This window comes from Gigantopelta aegis, chromosome 6, assembly GCF_016097555.1.
Source record: "Gigantopelta aegis isolate Gae_Host chromosome 6, Gae_host_genome, whole genome shotgun sequence".
NCBI lineage: Eukaryota > Metazoa > Mollusca > Gastropoda > Neomphalida > Peltospiridae > Gigantopelta > Gigantopelta aegis.
The window spans coordinates 40920348-40942094 of record NC_054704.1 but is presented as its reverse complement, the minus strand read 5'-3'; the positions used below and the strand labels follow the sequence as shown (position 1 = coordinate 40942094).

General features: G+C 37.4%; 1 protein-coding gene across 2 annotated transcripts in view; it reads left to right on the top strand.

The window, feature by feature from the left end:
* Positions 1–21515, top strand: part of LOC121373895 (nipped-B-like protein) — a 73180-nt gene extending 51665 nt beyond the window's left edge. For both annotated transcript variants that reach the window (XM_041500694.1, XM_041500693.1), the window contains 12 exons: positions 127–217; positions 1151–1257; positions 1503–1569; positions 2442–2496; positions 2828–2963; positions 3894–4001; positions 4442–4801; positions 10788–11040; positions 12118–12232; positions 13903–14077; positions 15480–15662; positions 17275–21515. In XM_041500694.1, coding sequence (XP_041356628.1) covers positions 127–217; positions 1151–1257; positions 1503–1569; positions 2442–2496; positions 2828–2963; positions 3894–4001; positions 4442–4801; positions 10788–11040; positions 12118–12232; positions 13903–14077; positions 15480–15662; positions 17275–17520 — 1896 coding nt within the window. In that variant the 3' untranslated portion in view covers positions 17521–21515. The remainder of the gene's footprint in view (positions 1–126; positions 218–1150; positions 1258–1502; positions 1570–2441; positions 2497–2827; positions 2964–3893; positions 4002–4441; positions 4802–10787; positions 11041–12117; positions 12233–13902; positions 14078–15479; positions 15663–17274) is intronic.
* The last annotated feature ends 232 nt before the right edge of the window (positions 21516–21747 follow it).

The following is a 21747-nucleotide window of genomic DNA, read 5'->3' as shown; positions in this document are numbered from 1 at the left end:
AATCACGTATGCCACTGTGTTGCGTCTATTAACTCATTGTTGCTCACTTGGTGATATTGACTGATTGGAACATTTCTTTTTTAAATTAGCATTTTGTCTGATGTGTAACCAACATATTATTTTTAGGTTTGTGTCAAGGACCGGGTTTTTGATGTTCTCGTGTACTTCATGCATCACGAGGATGAAGATGTGAAACACATAACACTTACAGCAATAGGTTTGTTTACCTTAAATACATTGTCATTGTACTTGTCCACATTATGTGCATGAATGAGTAACGACTCCCCAGCACAAAAATATTGACTGTATGAATATGAATGTAAAATGGTGCATAAGTATAATCTGACAATTTAAATGCTTTGGATTTGTTGATGCGATGATCCATAAATTTACAAATAACTGTAAAATGTTGGGGCGGGATTTATCTCAAGTTGGTTGAAGGCTCGCTTGAGGTGCTTGCGTCATAGGGTCGAACCACCTCAGTAGATCCATGCAGCTAAATGGGTTTTTTCTCGTTCCAACCAGTGTACCACAACTGGACAAAGGCTTTCCTGTCTGTTGGAAAGTGCATATAAAAGATATAGCGGGTTTTCTCTGACTACGAGTCGTAATTACCAAATGTTTGACATCCACTAGCTGATAATTAATCAATGTGATCTGGTGGTGTCGTTAAACAAAAAACTTAACTGTAAAAAGTACACCAGATGTTTTTGTGTCTTAACAAAGTTAAAAGGCAAGATATAAGAACTACCCTTTTGGCATCGGATAGGGTGTCGACTTCTGCATTTAGCTCTGTTAAGTTTTCTCATTTAGCTCCGTTTCATACAAGCTATTAGTAGTAGACTAGTGAAACTGATATTTAGTTGCACCTGTTTGTTCATCTCACTGCATGTTAATTTTTAAAAAAAAATTTGATTTTTAATTAAAATATTTTAGTGTTTAGCTTGGTCCTGTGGATGGAATAAATTTTTGTACTTGATTAGTTGCATCATACTAATGTTGAAAATTAATAGTATGGTATTAGGGACCTTAATATTTGTTTTGTTGGATTGTACAAAACTACTTTTGATTTTTACTTAGTGTAAGCATTCTGATATTTACAATATATGTCTGTCAGTGATAAAATGCAATATTGTATTTTTGTGTTCAGGTTTTCTGGTGACCCATCATTATGAGTTTATGTTGGGAAAAACTTTGAAAGACATGTACTATTCCTACTTGGGAGACAAAGATGCTCCAGTCAAACTTCGATGCCAGGTAATTTTATTTGTTTAGTCATGTTGATGTAGATGGTATGTTGTTTCAGATTGATTGAACTAATTTTTTGAGCTGTTGGAAGTTCTGGTAGTATATGGTGTACTAGTATGCATGATGGGTATATATTATTTGAAATTTGCAACCATAAAAAATGCCTGGAAATGTTACAGGTGGAAAAAAAAGAATGTCATTGTAATCTATTAAGCAAGAAGGTTCTAATATTTAAATGTTTTTTGTCTTCACAGGTTTTGAAAAACTTGCAGTGTTATTTGACAGATGAGGAAGTCAGAATGTCCAAATCTGATGCTGATTGTACGTTATTTATATCTTATAGAAATTTTTCTCTTACCCACAATGTTCTTGATTTGTTTTTTAATGGGGTTAGGACTTGGCCTGGTGGTAAAACACTCGCATGATGTGCAGTCAGTCTAATAGCGATCCTAGTCGGTGGGCCCATTGGCTTATTTTTTGTTCCAGCCAATACTTCACGACTGGTATATCAAAGGCTGTGGTATGTGCTATTGTGTCTTATCAGATAGTTTATATAAAAGATTCCTTGCTACTAATGGAAAAATATAGTGGATTTCCTCTCTAAGACTATATGTCAAAATTAATATTTAATAATTTCTAAATCAATATAGTGTCTGTAAACAAAACCAACTTTTAACTTTTAAATTTTAGATTTTTTTTTATAAGGTACAATTTTTTTTAATCCAGAATTAGCTGCATATTTGTTAAAGAAGATTTATTCTGTTCTGAAATTATGATTGGTATTGTCTGTTCATGTGATTTTTACTTAGGTAACTGATTACTTAAAAATTACAAGAATTGTACTAATCATTTTCATTTTGATGACAGTATTTTCACCTGAAACTGTAAGTGTAAGCAAAGCGAAAAAAACAACTGAAAATTGTTTATGAACAGTTTCCTGTATATTTGGTAAAGTGACTTTCAGTATGAGTAACTGTTTGCCATGTTATCGATTGGCAGTGTAATTTAAATTTAAATTTGTGTAATCGACAAGCAAACAGAACAAATGTTTGCATGAAATATTCTGCCTTATTATTTTGTTACATTATTTAATATTCAGTGACTTCATTTGAGACTTTATTTTTTTATTTTTTTATCATTTCCGGAAAGTATTTGTTTTATTAATTTATTTAAATAATATTTATTAATTTCAGGGAAGAAACATGCCAAGCAGGAAGATCTGAAAGAAATGGGTGACGTTCAGTCTGGGTAGGTTGTGTTTTGCATCATATTGCAGTGAAATACAGGCTAATTCTTTTAGCAAGGTGCCATGCCTCTGCAAACCCCAGATTTTGAATCAGATGTGTAAACTATGAGATGAAATCCCATATATTACATCATTTTTATTCCGATGAAATCCTTAACACACACACACACACATCCCAATTCAATGCCTGGAATATGTGCTTGTGCATTTTTCTTATCTTCAAGATGTCTTGAGATATTGAGCTGAATTTTGTGTATAGCTCTATCATATCAGTAATATTAGTAATTAATCTTGTTTTAATTTCTTGCTTGAGAGTATGTATTTGTTTTGCAGTATGGCCAGTACAGTTATGCAAATCTACCTGAAACAAGTCCTTGAATCCTTCTTCCATGAACAGTCCCAAGTTCGAATGGCAGCTCTCAGTGTTATAATTCTTATTCTCAAACAGGGACTCGTACATCCTGTACAGGTTTGTTTTTATGTTCTCATATCATCAATCAACTCACTTTTGTTGTATGCATGTTTTTCTATAAACAATATATAATTTTTTTTGAGTCATCAGGTGGATTAGATAATAAATATCTTTGTGTATGTTTTATGGAAGATGGTAAGATTAATGGTGAAGCAGTAGTATTTCCCTTCAGGTATGGGACTACTTAACAGGGTCAAGCTCTGGAATTGCTACCAGTTGAGCTTTCTCGGTATCACCCAAGCCTGGGGTATTTTAAACCTCCAGTAATCATCCCCCAATCAGGGGTCATACTCTCGGGGGAGACACCGATAATCACACCTGTGAAGTTGATGAAATGCTTTACACCTACCCATTGGTGCACTCACTTTGGTTTGAAACCGATACTGGACTGAAAAATCCCCCATTGCCTTAGATGGGACATGAAGCCAGTACCTACCAGCCTTAATTCTGATGGCGTAACCACTATACCATTGGAGGCAGGATGTAGCCCAGTAGTAAAGCGCATGCCTGATGGGTGGTCGGTCTATGATCAGTCCGTGTCGGTTGGCCCATTGGGGTATTTCTTGTTCCAGCCAGTGCACCATGACTGGTATATCAAAGGCCTTGGTATGTGCTATCCTGTCTGGGATGATGCATATAAAAGATCCTTTGCTACTAATGGAAAAATGTAGCAGGTTTCCTCTCTGTCTCAAAATGACCATATGTTTGACATCCAATAGCTGATGATTAATAAATCAATGTGCTCTAGTGGTGTCGTTAAACAAAACAAACTTCTATAACACTGAGTAGAGCATTAGTGCAGAATGTGATTAATGCCTGTCATCACATTTTTTATAAATTCTAGCTACTAGTTGTGAGAATATTTTGTGTTTATGTTGGTGAACAGCTGAAACCTGATTATAACAATACCATTTTTGTTTTGTATAGTGTGTGCCATATCTCATCAGCATGGGTTCAGATCCTGAGCCAGCAATAAGGGTAAAATCAGACCAACATCTGGAGGAAATAGAAAAGAAATACCCTGGTTTCACTCATGTAAGTTACCGTAGGCCTGTTAATAAGGGTGAGAGATCACGGTCACTCGCTAGACTGGTTTTTTCGACTAACATTGGATGAATGTGATGTGAAAGAAGATGATGGTACCATTCAAAATGGTCACGAGCCCTCGGCCTCTTGAACACTCATTTCACTAGCTCATTATTTTTACCTACTGTCCATAGTTAACCAGCTATAAAAGACTGCAGAAAGCTCATTTCTTTTGTAAAATAACTGGTTATTGGAAATTCTTTTTTGTATGTTCAAATGAAAAGTTTTCTATTTTCAAATTAATATTGTTATGTCTTTGCATGCATTTTTTAAAAACAAAATTTATGACCACTTTTAGCTGCATGTCATTTGTGAGTGTTTTGCTTAACCACTACAATAATGTTTTTTTTTGTTCAGCATTCAGCATATTCTATTTATTTTATGTTCAGATGAAGGCATTGCAAGGATTGAAAACGTCGTTCAGGCTACAAGAGGTGCTACATGCTCGTCAAAAAGAAGATGGGCCGATCCGTGGCATGCGTTATCAAGACGATGGAGCCTGCCAGAGCCTCAACTCATTCCTCTACACCGTTCTCCGAGTCAACAGGCAGCATAGACGAGGGCTCTTGACGTCGCTTCTCAACCTTTTTGATGATTCTGCAAGGATTAGCCTGAAGGAACAGTTGTACATAGCGGACAATCTAGCGTTTTTTAATTACCAAACCCAAGATGAGCCATTGTTTGCGATACACCAGATAGACATCATTGTGTCAGTAACAGGATCAAATCTCTTACAATCTTTCAAGGAGGTTAGTAATCTATATGAGAACATATTATTAATCTTATTCAACTTACTGTACTAGCACAACAACAATGCTATACGACCCTGAGTTATAACCTCCACTGCAGAATTATCTCCCCTTGCTGGATGTATAACCTACACCCGCGCATGGGTAGACCGTATATCCTCATTTTTGATTCTGCAGTCCTCCAATGCAGTCGTGTTTGAGTTCTGTAGTAAAAATTTTGTCAAATTGTTAAATTGTTTATTAATTTGTAATTTTGTTTTACTCTGTCATACGAGGTCTTTTGGGTTAATGTCTGACACTGCTTCCTCGGGCTCCAACCAGTTGGTTGTGTGTGCCGAGGGGGGTTGTCTTAAACAACTGCCCCAGTTTGATCAGCATTTGTTATGTCGGGCATGTCGTTCTTGTTGTTTTGAACGCCAGTGTCATATCTGTGTAAATTGGTCCCCCTCCACGTGGGGGAAGGCTAAGAAGCTGTCAAAAGACGTAGAGCGTAAGAGGATGATTAGACGTGAACGGGACAGGCAGAGCACAGTGGCAACCTCCGGGGTCGGGCTCCATACCAATTTGCCTCCTCGTCTGTTCACCATCTTCATGGTGATACCAGTAAACCTGAAACGCCGCTTGGCGCAGAGGGGGCGCTGAAGCAGGGAAGGTTTCTTCCAGGTCGGGCTCTGTTCCACCTGGGGATTTGCTTTTGCCTCCGTCGGTGGAGGCGGCGCCTGTTACGGTTGTAACGGGGGCATCAGTCGGAGGGAGTGCAGTCATGGCATCTTGCTGATGGGGGCAGGGTTATCGGTCCTTCTGTGGAGGGGTCGATTAGCTCTAGAATGAAGTCCGCTTTGCGGCACTGTTTGTCTCACCAGATTTCGGCACTACTTCGGTGATCGAGCCATTTGGCGAAATCGCAAAGTCTCACAACGTTGTCTCAGTCACGGAGCTGGGTGGCGTTGTTTCTGGTGCGACACCAGTGGACGTCCCTTCTGTTGTTGGGGCGCCTGTACAGCGTCATCAACTTTTAGATCGTTCGCATGTGGCTACGTCAACTGGGTTGGCTAATCCACACGTAGTACGTTGAGTTCAGAATTCGGCGCAGGATTCGTACGTGTACGAATTTGCTGACGGTCCGGTTCAACCGACACCACCAGTCGCGTTGTCTGCTTCGGCAGGGATCAGGGAAACTGCAGCTTTCTTGGGTGCGCCTGTGTCTATACCAATGGTCAATCCGGACCTGTCAGATCGGGGTAGAAGTTCCAGGCGTTACCCCTCGACTGCATGGGCGGAACCTTTCGTTCAGGGTCCGATGGTTTCGGGTCGCCCCTCGGGGGGGGACTATGTTTCTCTTTTTGAGAATTTCATGGCCTGGCTAGGGGAATCGCCTCCACAAGTCCCTCCACCGCCGGGGTTTCCAGCGAGACAGGGGTTGGACCAGTTTGCAGATTCGGCTGGTCTGCATCGTCCTGCCCATGCAGTTTCGTTTCCGTTGCGGAAGAGGATTTTCCCTCCGAATCAGTGTGTGGTTCGGGGGAAGGGTCGGCGCCAGGTTCGGTGCTTGATGAGATTCCCAATTTGGCCGATGGTGCGCCAGACGGCGATTATGATAACCAGGCGATTCTTGGTTTTGTATGGGAACAGGTCCGACTGGTGTGCGCGGATGCAATTCCGTCGGAGGAGGCTGTTCAGTCTTACATGGGTGTTTCGTTTGGAAACCGGCCTTTAGTGACGGACGCCCCGTGGCAGGATTTCGGCTTGCCGTTAGTGCACAAGGTGCATGAATCTCTTGCGGAGATTGATGCTTTGATTGCGGGCAGCGTTAGCTACCGGGAAACTGTTGTCTGTGGCGAAGGTTTTGTCCACGTCTTCGTATAAGACATTGGGAGCTTCCTTCCTTTCACATCCAGCAGTCGTTTCCGCTAGGGTGAAGGCAGACTGCCACCCATCTCCTAATGTCAGTGTGCCACTCACGGATTTAGAGACTTTGGAGAGGTTATCTAAACTTCTTTTTCAAGTCAATAACCATTTATGTACATTCCTATTTGGGTTAGATAAAGCAGTCACGGGTCTTCCGCCGATGGCTAAGGGTTGTTTGTTGGCGGCTTCTAAAGCCTCTCATCACATCGCTCAGCTTGCTGGGCGTGTTTTTGCCAACAGTCTACTTCTGCGTCGGGATCACTACCTGGCGGGACTGAGAGCAACGGGTGTGGTTAAAACCTAGTTTCGTAGTCGCTCAGTAAGGGAAACCTTATTTTTTAGGACCAATTTTAACTTGGTCATGGACCAAGAAGCGGCGATATTCGTCCCTGCTGCTCAGTCCCAAACTGCTCGTAAGCGCCAGGCGACGTCTACTTTTAAGCCTCCACCTGTTAAGAAATCAACTTTTCTTGACAGTTATCAGATCCCTGTGGTATCTGATTCGGGCGTGCAGTCGGGTAATGCCCGTGGTTCATCGAAACAGGGACATTTTCGGGAGAAGCCGGCCCGTTTTTGTGGTTCCGGTTGGGGCAAGGCACCCAGGGGTGGGAAGCAGCCGGGATGAGGGTGCGTGGACAATCGACATCTGCTTATGGAGGTTCCGTTAGCAGATCTTCCTGTGGGGGGCAGATTGCGCCATTTTGTTCAAAGTTGGTGTGAACTGCCAGATCTGGACCCATGGGTTTTGTCGGTTGTCCGCAACGGATACAGAATTTCGTTTTCATCACCCCCTCCACTGACGTCCTCCACCCGGTTACCTGCAGTACCGTCTGTCGACAAACGAGTACTGGTGGAGAGGATGGTTGACAGGTTGTCGAGTTTCTCGACAAGAAAGCCATCCAGGAGGTAGATTTGGGCACTCAGGATTTTATTCCCATCTGTTCTTCGCCCAGAAGAAGAATGGCGAGTGGCGACCAATTCTAAACCTGAAGCCGCTGAATTCTTATGTCGTTATTCCATCTATGAAGGTGGAGACGGTTCAGGCTGTTCGCGCTTTGCTTCAGGTGGGGGAATGGGCGGCGTCCCTTGATTTGAAGGACGCTTACCTGCATGTTCCAATCCATCAGGATTTTTGGAAGTACTTGCGGTTCTCTACGACGGCAGAGCTTACGAGTTTCAAGTTCTGCCGTTCTGATTGGCCACAAGCCCTCACATCTTTACTCGGGTAGTAAAGGCAGTGGTGGGGCGTGTACATCTGTTGGGTATATGGATGCACAATTACCTGGACGTTTGGTTAATTCCGGCGGCGTCACAGACGGCATGTCTCATGGGCGTGGAGTTTGTGATCGACATGATTCTCCGATTGGGGTTTATTCCCAATTGGGTCAAGTCAGAATTAATGCCAACGCAGGTTTTCACTTATCTCGGGGTGGTTTTCAACCTTGTGGAGGCGTCGGACAGAGTGGCATCCGACTTCACGCATGGGGGTTGTCGGGGTTTCCCTCCGAAACCGAGGCTTTTCTAAACGGATTGCTGAGCTCATCTCCTCTTCGAAGCGCCAGTCTACGGAGACGGTCTACCAGTGTCACTGGCGCGCTTGGGTTCGTTGGGCGACTGAGAGGGACATGGATCCCTTGTCGCCTACTGTTAATGACTTAGCTGAGTACTTTGTGGCTCTTGTCCAAGAAAGACAGCTGAAGGTTCAAACAGTGAGAAGTCACCGGTCGTCCATTTTCACTACTATGAGGCAGTGTGGACGTCAAGATTTCTCAATGAATCTCGTGTTGCATGACTTGCTTAAGTCGTTGCAAAACACGGTTGAGAAGCCTTCCATTTTGCCTAAATGGAATGTTTTTCTGGTTCTGCATGCACTCAAAGACAAGCCCTACGAGCCTTTGAAATTCGCCAGTCTTCGTCATTTGACGTGGATAACTTTGTTTCTGGTCTCACTAGCGGCTTGCCGTCGTATTAGTGAGATTCATGCTTTTTTGCATGATTTGGTGGATTACAATACGGACGGGTCAGTTACGTTATGTTCTGATCCTGTTTTCGTCACTAAGAACCAGGTGCCAGGGGAAGAGTTTCCTCTGGCCATCATTCAGTGTTTATCTCGTACGCTTTCTGCGGATAATTCTGATAGACATCTTTGTCCGGTGCAGGCTTTGAAATTCTATTTGGAGCATACTAGAAATCTCCGGCAATTCACCAAGAGACTGTTTATCTCTTTCACATGCCAACCAGGAGACATTACGAAGAATGCTTTGTCGAGATGGATTGCTGCAACCATCAAACTGGCATATGAGAAGGCGGGTGATCATGTTCTGCGGAATTTCTCCGTTCGACCTCATGAGATTCGGGCGATTTCTGCTTCCCTTAATTTCCATGATTCTTTGGACATTTTCAAGGTCATGAGTGCGGGGTTTTGGAAAGGTCGACACATGTTTGACCGGTTTTATTTCCGTGATATGGCTGTTGGTCCGGATGGAACTCTGCAGATTCAGTCAGTCGTTGCAGGGCAGCAAGTCATTTCGGTGCGCAGGGCCAGGAGTAGGGGGTGACCCTTATTTCGTCCGGTTGCTAGCGGCAGTCTTTCTGGGAGATAGTTCTCCACCTCCTGTTTGGAGAGTGGGGGGTGGATGGTTGACTATCTGGTGCAGTCGAGTGTCGTTTACCATTACTTGGTGTGCGGGTTTCCTCACCTTGTTAACTTGGTTTACTTTTAATTGGGGTTGTAGTTCTTTTACCATTACTTGGTGTGCGGGTTTCCTCACCTTGTTAACTTGGTTTACTTTTAATTGGGGTTGTAGTTCTTTTACCATTACTTGGTGTGCGGGTTTCCTCACCTTGTTAACTTGGTTTACTTTTAATTGGGGTTGTAGTTCTTTTACCATTACTTGGTGTGCGGGTTTCCTCACCTTGTTAACTTGGTTTACTTTTAATTGGGGTTGTAGTTTTTTACCATTTGGTGTGCGGGTTTCCTCACCTTGTTACTTGTTGGGGTTGTAGTTCTTTTACCATTACTTGGTGTGCGGGTTTCCTCACCTTGTTAACTTGGTTTACTTTTAATTGGGGTTGTAGTTCTTTTACCATTACTTGGTGTGCGGGTTTCCTCACCTTGTTAACTTGGTTTACTTTTAATTGGGGTTGTAGTTCTGCAATTTAAAAGTCACTGTGACATTTTATACCTTGTATGATGTGGGTCGCTTTTCACTGTATCATTACTTGAGACGAACACTACTGGTTGAATGGGTAAGTCCTCCTTGTTTTCTTACCTCCTCCCTTTAATGTTAAATTCTCGTGCTTTAACGGTGTTATATCACGTCTGTTATAGCATTGTTGTTGTGCTAGTACGGTAAGTTGAATAAGACTATTAGAAAATTTGTTTCTAATTTTCATTATTATTCATATTTACCTGGTACTAGCACAACAACCGTTACCTCCCACCCGCCCCGAGGGAGGTCTTTTTGATTCAGTCATTCTGGACTTTGAATCGATAACGAGGATATACGAGGATATACGGTCTGCCCATACGCGGGTGTAGGTTATACATCGGCAAGGGGAGATAATTCTGCAGTGGAGGTTATAACTCGGGGTCGTATAGCATTGTCGTTGTGCTAGTACTAGGTAAGTATGAATAATAATGAAAATTAGAAACAAATTTTCTAAGTTTGAGACAAATTCACAGTTTTGTGTTAAAACAGTAATACATATTCAAAAGGGAATTGAAAACCCCCAAAAAACATAGTATTAAAGTTGCAATCTCGGGTATGTTTTTAATATTTAAGCATTTAGATTAGATTGTTCAGTTTATTGTTTTTTTTTAGTAACTTGACATTCTTAGATTTTTTTAATGGATATTTCATGCTTCAACCATGTAAGTAATGAATATGTATTTTGTAATACAAACGTAGTAAATTGGCAATCAGCAAAGCCAGTGAAAAAAGCTGTTGCAAAATTGATCTTTGAAGATATTTCTTATAATTATTGGGTGTTTAGTTTGTTATTTGTCTTATATTTCTGTTGCAATGTGATTTAAATTTCAATGGTTGATATCTATCTGTCTGGTGTTTCTCTTTAGGCATTGAATCCAAGAAAGTCTCCCAGCCCATCCATGAATGGCAATGTAGAAAATGGCATACTTTATAATGGAGACAGTTTACTAGAAGAACCAATGGAACAACCAGATGAACCAGATAAACCAGAACAGCCGAACAGGTCAACAGAACCAGAAGAGGAGAAACCACAAGATGAATCAGCACCGAAACCTCCAGCCCCAACAACCAGTCAGAAGGTGGAAGATGATGATGACGATGATCCTGATTCATTATTAAGTGAGTAGTTCAGCAGAGATTTGATTTTGTGAATAATGGTTATAATATTTGGATGTAAAATGAAACATATTTATTTTGCTGGGTAATTAATGCTCTTATGGGTTTTTTTTTTATTGCTTTGCTTGCATGATCACTTCTACAAGTGTAGTTCTGGTAGCTTGTTAAATTTAGGACATAATTTACAGTCATAATGGGTAACACAAGATGAACTGGATAACCTGATATTGTGTGTGTGTGTGTGTGTGTGTGCGTGCGTGCGTGCGTGCGTGCGTGCGTGTGTGTGTGTGTGTGTGTGTGTGTGTGTGTTGGGACATGTAAATAATTTAGGCAGATTTTCAATTCTTGTATGCCTGATGTTAAAAAGGCTTTTTTAAGTCTGCCTGCATTCTAACGATAATTTATTGTTTATATAATATTATAAAGATAACGTTTAAGGCCACATTTTAAAAATGAAATATCTTTTCCCTCTCCCTACCCCCCCCCCCCCCCCCCCATTTAAAAATAAATTAAACCGGTTTTCCATATTACGTCCTAATAACTATTTTTATTATTAATTAATAATTTTTTGCACTTATATGCTACCTAAGTCTAGTTTTAAAAATGATCTATTCCATTTAACTTTCCGACTACTTGATTAATTTTTGACAAAAATTCCAAAGTGTTTCTTAGAAAAACCCCACAAAAGTAAAGTGGCCATTTTTAGTCTCGATCTCATCTAATTCCTGTTTTTTTCTCTTTTTTTCTGGTCAGTCAACTGTGCAAAACGGTGGAATATATCACTGCATGCAGTATACTACAGTGTATTAGCTTGTGTGATGTCAGGTGATATGTCGCCTGCAGTATCCAGAAGATTAAAATTGTTTGCATTTTGATTTTCTTTTTATCAGAATGAAAATTTGAACTGGTTTTAGATCTATTTTTGTGGCTAATACTAGCATATCATCATTAATATATTGTCTGTTCACAAGTTTGAATTTGGATATTTATTTTGGTTCATCGGGGATATTTTATTTATAGTTTGCTGTGTCTTATTGCATAAATTTACAGTTTGTAAATATTTTGTTGCATGTTTTTCAGAAAAGCTTCCTGAAGACATTACAGCTCTTAAGGAAGTCCTCAAGTTGTCTCAGGGATGTGTATTGTTGCTTGTCTTGAAGCAACATTTAAAAGATTTGTATGGCTTTACAGACAGGTAATTCAACAAATTCTGTATATTGTATTGTGTTAAATTTCCAATACTCCAATTTCAGGTTTTTTGTCAGAGATGTTTATATGTTATTGAGTGAACTCTGCAATCATATCATGTGATGTGTGATAAAAAAAAAAGTTGCTCTTCATTAAAAGTGATACCAAATTTAACATTTTCTGTTTATCATAGAACTGCCAGTTTGATCTTTCACTAAATGCAGAGTTCGACAAATCCGCTAGCCTGACGCCCGTGGCTAGTGGTTTTTAAGTTCGGGTTAGTGAGAAATGCAAAACCACTAGCCCGCAGGGCTAGTGGTTTCCACCTCCCTCCTTATTGCTCGATTGTGTTTGTTGTTTGTTTTTTGTTTTTTTCTCTCGGCTGAAATTTCGTTTAATAAATTTGATTGTGATGTTTGTCATCGAATAATATCAACAACGCAATCAGTATATAATAATAATCCACTTGAATTAGGTCTGCAAACTGCAGTAACATGCTATCTCTACATAGCCACAGTTACAGCATGCATTGTTAAGTTTTGCCCTTTCAAGTTTCAGGCACAGGAAATAAGTCTAATGATATGCGTGTTTTAATTGGTTGGACACGTCATGTGGTAGTTAATCTCGCACATATGTTTTAGGCTAAGAACTTGGAAATCACCAATTGCGACGACAGGTTAATCTCAATCAAGTAAACCCCAGTCATGCTTTGAATTTCAGTTTATTTTATTTACCTATTGTTTTCTAATTTAACACTTCGCTGACATGTGGTTATCGGCAATCAGGAAAACAATTTACTTTAATGGTAACCGCACATGCAATGACTCTGCTTGGCCTATTACGTGTAGCGGTCTGCATAATGCGTCACAGCTGCCGATACAATATGATACCTTTTTTGTTCATTAATTAACAACGGATTAGATGTCGCCGTTATATTCTTTTGATATCAGTCTGACACGGGAGTATGCCCTGTATTTGAGCAATTGGCATCACCGTCCCTGGTGACATAAATAGTAGAGCCCTAAATGTATAACCCACTACCGAATACACTGAACCATCTATTACCGTGTGTCACACTGTCGTACCCTCATTTAAATTTTATTATTTTGATAGTGGTTTTAGATATCAACCATGAGTTTGCTCAATTATTTTTCCCTGGAGGGAGGGCAAAAGCGAAAACGGAACAATGACAATGGATCACACTTGACAAAAAACCAAACGTACAACACGACAAAAAAATGAGTTACAACATGATTTAAGTGTTTGTTTTATTTTACTGTTATACTCGAAAATGTGTTATGTTACAAAAATTATATAAAAATCCAACTATAATTGATCAGGAATTTGGGCTAGTGCTTTATCTTGGTGGGCTAGTGGTTTTCACAAACCCACTAGCCCTGTGGCTAGTGACTTTTAAAAATATTTGTCATACTCTGCTAAATGCCAAACATTTTACAGGTTCATGTACATATAATGACTTGGTGGGTATAATAAATAGTTCTATTAAATAAAAGAAGAAGATTGCATTGCTGTAGTAAAAAAATATTGGAAAATGTTGTTGCTTTTGCTTTTTCGAAGTGGAGTAGGTTGTATTTAAAACAAATTCTTCATACACTCAATTTTTATGATATATTATATATTACGCTTTCTGCTTTACTTTGTTTTTCTTTATTTCAGCAAAATCTACAAGTATTCTCCGTCGGAGTCTACAAAAGCATATGATAAACAAGTTAGTCGGAAGATTAATGCAAAGTTCAACCCTCAGCACACGATAGAGGTGATAATGGGGGAAAAGACTCAAGTGACAGATGAAGATGAAAAAAGACAGAAATTGGTTGACGACTATTTTGAAGTAATTTGATTTTAGGTTTTCCTTTGTGGTTTTATCACCTGAGAATTATTAAAAATATGTCTGAGCTGAAATGTTTCCAGCATCCAAATAACTATAGGATGAAATCTAGCTCAGTCGGTAAAGTGCTCACCTGAGGTACTTTGTTTTGATTGGGGGTTTTTCCTGTCCCAACCAGTGCTTGTATATTAATGCCTTGTCTGTGGGAAGTACACATACAAAATATCTTGCTGCTAATGGAAAAATATAGCAAGTTTCCTCCAAGACTATTTGAAATGTTTGACATCAGTAGCTAATGATTAAAAATCAGTGTGCTCTAGTGGTATAGTTAAACAAAAAACCTCATTCTTTTCATAAGATTGTACCCCAGTTTTTACTGTGAATGTGTTAAAATAAAAACAAATAATTGGAATTCAACCCATTGAGTTAGTGGAACACAGCCCTGGTTTAAACCTTCATTCATAAAATCACCAAATAGAAACTGAAGATTAATATAGGGAATATTTTCCAGAATTAATTATCCCTAATATATTTAAGTTTATTGAACCTTGTTTCATAGGATTGATTTTGCAATTATTTTTTTTTCAAACTGAATTCAGCAGTTTGCTGCTAATGTTGTGCTTATGAAGAATGAAACCTTTATTCTTCTTAAGAGCCATTTATTACATTGAATTAGCTTGTAACAAAACAGTTTTGTTTGTCTCCTGAAAACATAAAAAATGCAGATACAAGGTTTTCTTAGTTCAGCGACAATTTGTTTATCCTTGGCTAGTATTACAAAATATGACAACCTGCAGTATTTTGGATTGGTTGCCATTATTAGGGATAATAATTTTCAGGTAGATCCAGCATCTGGAGCTAATGACACTTTGTAATAAAACAAATAGCAACTTCGCTGACTAATATAATCTTATTATATGCTAGCATGAATAATGATTCTATGATTCAGGTCAGGGTTTTATTTCTCAAATTTAACTCAATGCCTGTGGCTATGACTTAGGGAATTTTAACATTGTTTTGTAAAAAAAATTGGGAATTTTCAGTTTCATTTAAAAAAACATCTCATTTTAAGTTAAAATTTAAAAGAGTAATTCTATACATGTACTTGTATTTATTGAAATTAATATATCTATTTTGCATTATAAAATGTTATCGGTGAGGCAGAGGGTGTTTGTCAAGTGTTACGTATCATTTTCAAAATATATATGTATATAATAATAAAAAATGGGAATTAATTACATTCAGATTAGGAATTTTTTATTTCAAAATTGTGAATAAAAAATGACATTCGCTTCAGGGGAATAGTGCTGATTATCGGAGTCTAAAATCATAGCTGATAAAACTCTGCAGGTGATAATTAAGTTTGCATGAATTGTTCAGCAAGTAATCTATGAATTGTCTTTAGTTCCGAGATCTGATGATGAGCATTGATCCTATGGAAGAGGATGACAGTGGGGATGAAAAGAGTTCAGGGCGGGGGACTCCTGTTCCGGGCTCTGGGAGAACCGCAGATGGAGCACCAGTTGAAGTCGGGGAAGACGGAAAACCAATTCATCCTGAGGCTGGCGATGGTACAGCAGTTTCAGGGGTAAGTAAAGTCTATATTTATTTCAGGTCAAATTGTATGTTTGTATTTCGTCTACCGCCGTAAGTAAGCTTTTCACATTTCATCTTCTTCTAACATAATTATTTAACCATTTCCAACCAAATTGTTTTGGGAAGCTTCTTTGGCACATGGAGAAAGAAAATTGAATTTGATCATTTCCTCTCTCTAAAAGCCCCCACCCCCCACCCCCCACCCCCCACCTTCCCAGGAATCAAGATATTCAATGTAGTTATGAATACAACGAATGTTCTAATGGTCTTAACGTGTTCTTTTACTGGGGTGAGGGGTCTAAAATGTTTCATTTCACGATTGGTAGTTTTCGATTTGTTTTTATTACCGTATTTGACCGGAAATAAGCCCATGTCTTTGAATAAGCCCACCTCCGTTTTGATAGCATTTAAGAAATTAGGCCCTCATTCGTAAATAAGCCCACCCCCAACTTCGTCACCTTATAAATAACATGAAATTGCAAGTTTGCTCAAAGTTCATTTAAAAGGTCATACCTCCTGCAGATAATTAAACACAAATGTAACACAATATTTTACCACCAGTGAGATTTAGCAGTCTAACAATAACAGTGTGTAACATTGTTTTCAATTTCATGCCTGCAGTATTTCTCTGAAGTATCCAAGTATGAACTAAAAACCAATGTCTATTTTTACCACCACACTGGGTCCGCAGTTAATGCTAATTAAGCAAATACCTTATTCTGATTGGCTAAGAACAATGACCTTAGATTGACAATTCTTTGTAGTGTAAGCTGGCTTGTGTCAGAAACGTGTGTACACACTATTGAGTTTGTTGTTAATTGCTGTTGTTTTAAGTCTTCTCAGCATTAAATTTTGGATGTAAATAAACAGCACTGGTAAGTAATTGTAACATAGAAGGTGTGTTTCTAATAATTAGATACTAGTAAAAAAACCACAATTTAATTAATAAACAATTATTATTTATTAATAACAAATGGAACACTAATTAATAGATGTGCTACTGAACGTTTTTTGTTTTCTTCCTAGTTCTTTTAAGTATTGTTATTTATTTTAATTATTATTATGAAATTTTTTTTCAACAAAACTGGCCCCTTGTCTGGGAATAAGCCCACCCCATGCTAAGCTCACAATGACTTGTCTTGGCCCCCTGGGCTTATTTCCGGTCAAATACGGTACTGTTCTAATAATTTTTATTTTGCATGATTACAATATTAAAATTAAAATATCCTCTATTTTGATGTGTACTTCATAAATTAATACTGGCAGGATGTAGCCCAGTAGTAAAGCACTCATTTGATGTGCGGTCAGTCTATGATTGATCTCCATTGGTATCCCATTGGGCTATTTTTTGTTCCAGCCAGTGCACCGCGATTGGTATATCAAAGGACGTGGTATGTGCTATTCTGTCTGTCGGATTGTGCATATAAAAGATCCCTTACTACTAATAGAAAACAATGTAGCAGGTTTCCTATCTAAGACTATGGCAGAATAACCAAATGTTTGACATCCAGTATCTGATGATAAATAAATGGATGTGCTGTAGTGGTGGTGTTTAAAAAGAAAACTTTTAGTAAATTAATATTGTTTTTCTATTTCTTTTTCAGGATTCTACAGTTACTCCTGTTCCTACATCAGCTTATTCATATGCATATACAATGCCTCAACGTGTGCACAAACCTCATAGTGAAAGGAAAAAACGTTCTTATACGCCACATAAAACTCCCAAATCAACATCAGTATCAAAAACACCCACAACAAAAAAGAAAGAAAAGAAAAAGCGACGTAGGAAACGATATGGTAGTGACAGTGACGATGTTGACAGTGATGAAGACCCCGATTTTATCCTATAATGTTGTTTTATTGCTGCCATTGTTTTATTCAGATGTTTTATTTACTGTTTTATCATGTGCATAACATTGAGCAGAGGACAGTCTACTAAGCTGCTGTGTGTTATGTGCATTGTTAAATCATTGTCAAGAAAGCTGTGACTTTTTACCGAGTTTATCATTTACACAAAGGGGATTGGGGGAAATCCTTTTAGCATCCACTTTAACTTGTAAATTTATGTTGATCATCATGTATATGTCTCAGTCATATATCATCTATCACTCTTGTCATGTATATTGAGGTCCTTCATGTATATTTATTGACGAGGTTTTATATTTGAAATGACTTTTGTTTATCGTTCATGCTGGTGTGTACCAATAGGATCATTCATTCATGGATGTTCCCCCATCTGACAGCTCATTAAGTATCACTGAAGTAACAGTCCACCAAAAAAATAAATTATGTTGATTTATGCATTGACATGACACTTTTTTTTCTTTTAATTATTATTGTTATTTTTTTATTCTTACCTATCCAGCATTTAAAAATTAAAACAAATTATAAGCAGTGCTTTGAAATTTTAACCAAAGTTTTTACTACTAAAGTTTATAAATTCTTTATGATGGATTCAGCTGCCTAGGAACAAGAATGATATGAAGTTCAAAGTAGATTTTACTATACTGGGAGCTTTTCCATATAAGTATGGATTAAGTATTTGACAGTCCTTGTTAAAGTGCAGTAGATCTGGAGAAAAAAATAATACAAGGACAAACTATTGACACTGTTCATATGAAATTGTTACCAAAATTATGTGGAAAGTTTTTAAATGGATTACAAGGGATCAAATGCTTTTTACTTAGTTTTGCAGCTTTTATAATCACAGATTTTTAAAATGGCAGGAACAAATTACAGACTAGAAAAAACTAAATAGATTAATTTTGAATTTTCTAGTATGTCGTGAATTAATCAAAAATGTAGAAGAAACAAGTAATTTGTTTTGGCTTGCCATATGTTGTGAATAGTCAAAAGCAGTTAAGGGTGTATCAGTTAATTGAATAGTTTCTACATGGTCCAAGTTCAGATGACACTTGCAGATCAGCAGTGTTCTGAAATGGTGTAAACCCAAACTTTACCTGTTAGTATTTAATCAATGGAATCAAAGGTCCTGTGTTTATCTTGCCTACCAGATGTAACTGAAGTGAGATGGTTTATTCAAGGGAAGAGACTAACACACTGCATAATGTCATTGAAAAATATGACATCACTAGCCAGTATATTTATTATTTTATATAGAGTGTATATTTGGGACATCACTACAGGAACATTAAACATTAAAACATTTTAGTTTGGATTTATATTTGATTACACATCGTAGAAATTTGTTGTGTTAAAAGCATATAAACTTTGTTGTTTTTATGTTATAAGTTATAATTACCAGGTAGGCAAGAAAAATAATTATTTTTGTGTTGGAGACTGGGTTATTCCAACTATTTATATAAAACTGCTTTGTCTAAAATGAGCCTTGTATATCTTGGGTTGGGATTTCCCTCCATCTCCAACAAGCAGGAGTGGTAGATTCTCTTTATATTTTTAACCCATGAAAAAGATTATTATTCTAAATACTATTTATCTTTGATAGATAAATAGAAGAAGAAAAAGTTGTTGAAGCTGATAAAGCTTAGATTTGGTGTAGATTAGCTCAAACAAAAGAGGCTGCTACTTAAAGATATTTTATCGCTCATTTTTAAAACAATGAAAACTCTTTTACACAAAGTTATTTGGATGTTATTTGGTCCCATGTAAATGCTTGCATTGATGAAGTATACTATTGCATCAAGCTGAACGTCTTCAAATAACCTGTGAATAAAGCATTTTCAAAGTCTGAAGTTATGAATAGGGCCTCAATGATGGATACTTGTTATGTTTGTACACACCATGTACCATACAATATTGCTAAAATGAAGATAATGTAACTTCCATAGGTACTGTTTTGATGCAAGTAAGATTTACTATGAAAAAATTGTTACTTTTTGAAGGACATTTTCAGCAGACTTATGTAAATGTGATATACTATTATGTATAGAATTATTTGACAATAACTACGTTAATTTAAACCGGTCACCATCACTGTGACATACTATGCATTTTGTTGCATTGGGTTTTTTGCAGTCTTTTGTATTGTTGTTTATTAATATGAAGTCAGGAACAGGACATTGTGACATCATTATTTCAGCTTTGTAAACAACACATTTGTGACAGTCATTTGTTTTTGTGTGATATTTCACTTATAGCAAATTGTCTGACAACTATAAATGTGTGAGATTGCATTAGAAAAAAAGTTTTTGAAAAACCCAAAATTGTCCCATTTACTAAAAATGGATCTGAATTGAAAATATAGTAAGCTAGCAGATATTTATTGTATATGCAACTGGAATGAAGTTGCTACAGTGTCCTGCTGACAATGTTTCCTGGCAGTTTTTCAGTAGCGTCAGAAGAAAGTGACCATCGTAAAAATAAACCTTTGGAAAGCGTTAAAAACTACCTAGCTAAACATTTTGTAATTTGTTAGCTCAACAATGATTTGTGTGGGAAACAAACTGGTTCATGCTATTTCTTATAAAATTTTAAGATCTGCTATTCATATAGCTCATGATCTGAACTGAATGGAGTATTGTACCACCATGACAAAACTAACCACTAACCATTAAATCTGTCAACTGAGGTATGCTACAGGACAGCATGCTTAAACCATAGATGGATATAAGCATGAAAATAAATTGAGATGAAATGAAAAGGGATAATTTTAATTGTACAGTTGCTTCCAAGAAGACTTGTGGACTAAAGATGAAGATTCAAGGTCATTTTAAAATCCCTCATCTTTATCATTTGTAACAATATCACATTTTATTAAATTGAAACATTTTATAAGGGAAGGCTGCATTTGAAAGAAAAAGATTGTTGCTTCTTTTTGTTCTTTTTCTTTTAACACTCAAATTTTAAAAATTAATATTGGAACTACATGTATAACACATTTCATGTAGATAGGATTGGGTTTGCAGGGCGGTAAATATTTTTATTTTTATTTTGTGAAATGGGTGATTATTTCACATTTTGTGCATTCTGTGATTAGTGTATTCTATTACAATATAAAACGAGGGTTTATCATGAACTGATAAACATATATATTTAGTGTTGAAAACTTTTTAATGATAAAACCAAATTACATTTATAAACAATGCTTGCTTGCAAAAAGAACGACCATGGCCCATTTCCAGTAACTTATCACAAATATGTACTGTCAAACTTAGGCTATGAACTGCAGACTAAATGACTGGTATTTAGCCTTTAATTGTTACTGTAAGACTACATTTGAATGGTAACTATGTTAGGTAAAACCATGTTTGATGTTCAAATGTTGAAAACGGTAAAAGTTACGTAAAACACATTGGGCTTAATAAATTAAAAATGGACAGTCTGAATTAGGTTTACAATTTGTAAAATATATTGGCCAGAAATCATTAATTAGAAATAGTAATACTGCAAATTTTGGTGAACAGCCTGTGTTATTACCATTATCATTGTTCAGGTGACCTGGCAGTGTGAATGTAAAACTTCTTGTCGGATCAGGTGTTAGTAATAATGTTTTTGAACAATGGTTGTGTGAAAGATTATGACCTAGATTGTTAATGGGCATGCTTATTAAAAGCACTGGAGTTTAGGCTTATAGTAACCGATATAGAATTATCATTGGTGGATGAGTTTGTACACCAGTAATATTTTGGTAATGCCCTTGAATGTGATAATAGAAATGGTTTCATCTATGCTGTAAGTATTAAGTTATTATTTTATATTTTAAAAAGATATATTGAACACTTTTATTACTTCTAAATACTGCAAAATGAACCTCCTCCTTTGGTGCTATAGTCCAGCACCTAATTCAGTGAAAATTCATATGCATTCATATGGAATACATCATCATGGTATTTATAACTTACGTCATTAAATTTCATGAAATGAACTTTGTGTTTTCATTTTTGTAAAACCACTTTTAAAAAAAGAAGAAGTTACTTTTGTACCATTTATGTCATTTTATAACGGCTAATTGTTTTGACCAAGATCACAAGATGGCCTTTTCGAATGTCTGTGGCATCAGGCTGGATGGCACTGTCATGGGTTCCTAAATTGTTCCTACTGTTAATGGATGTGAAGTGCCACTGTGATTGCCAGTAGTTATTGGGCTGCTTGGCAAG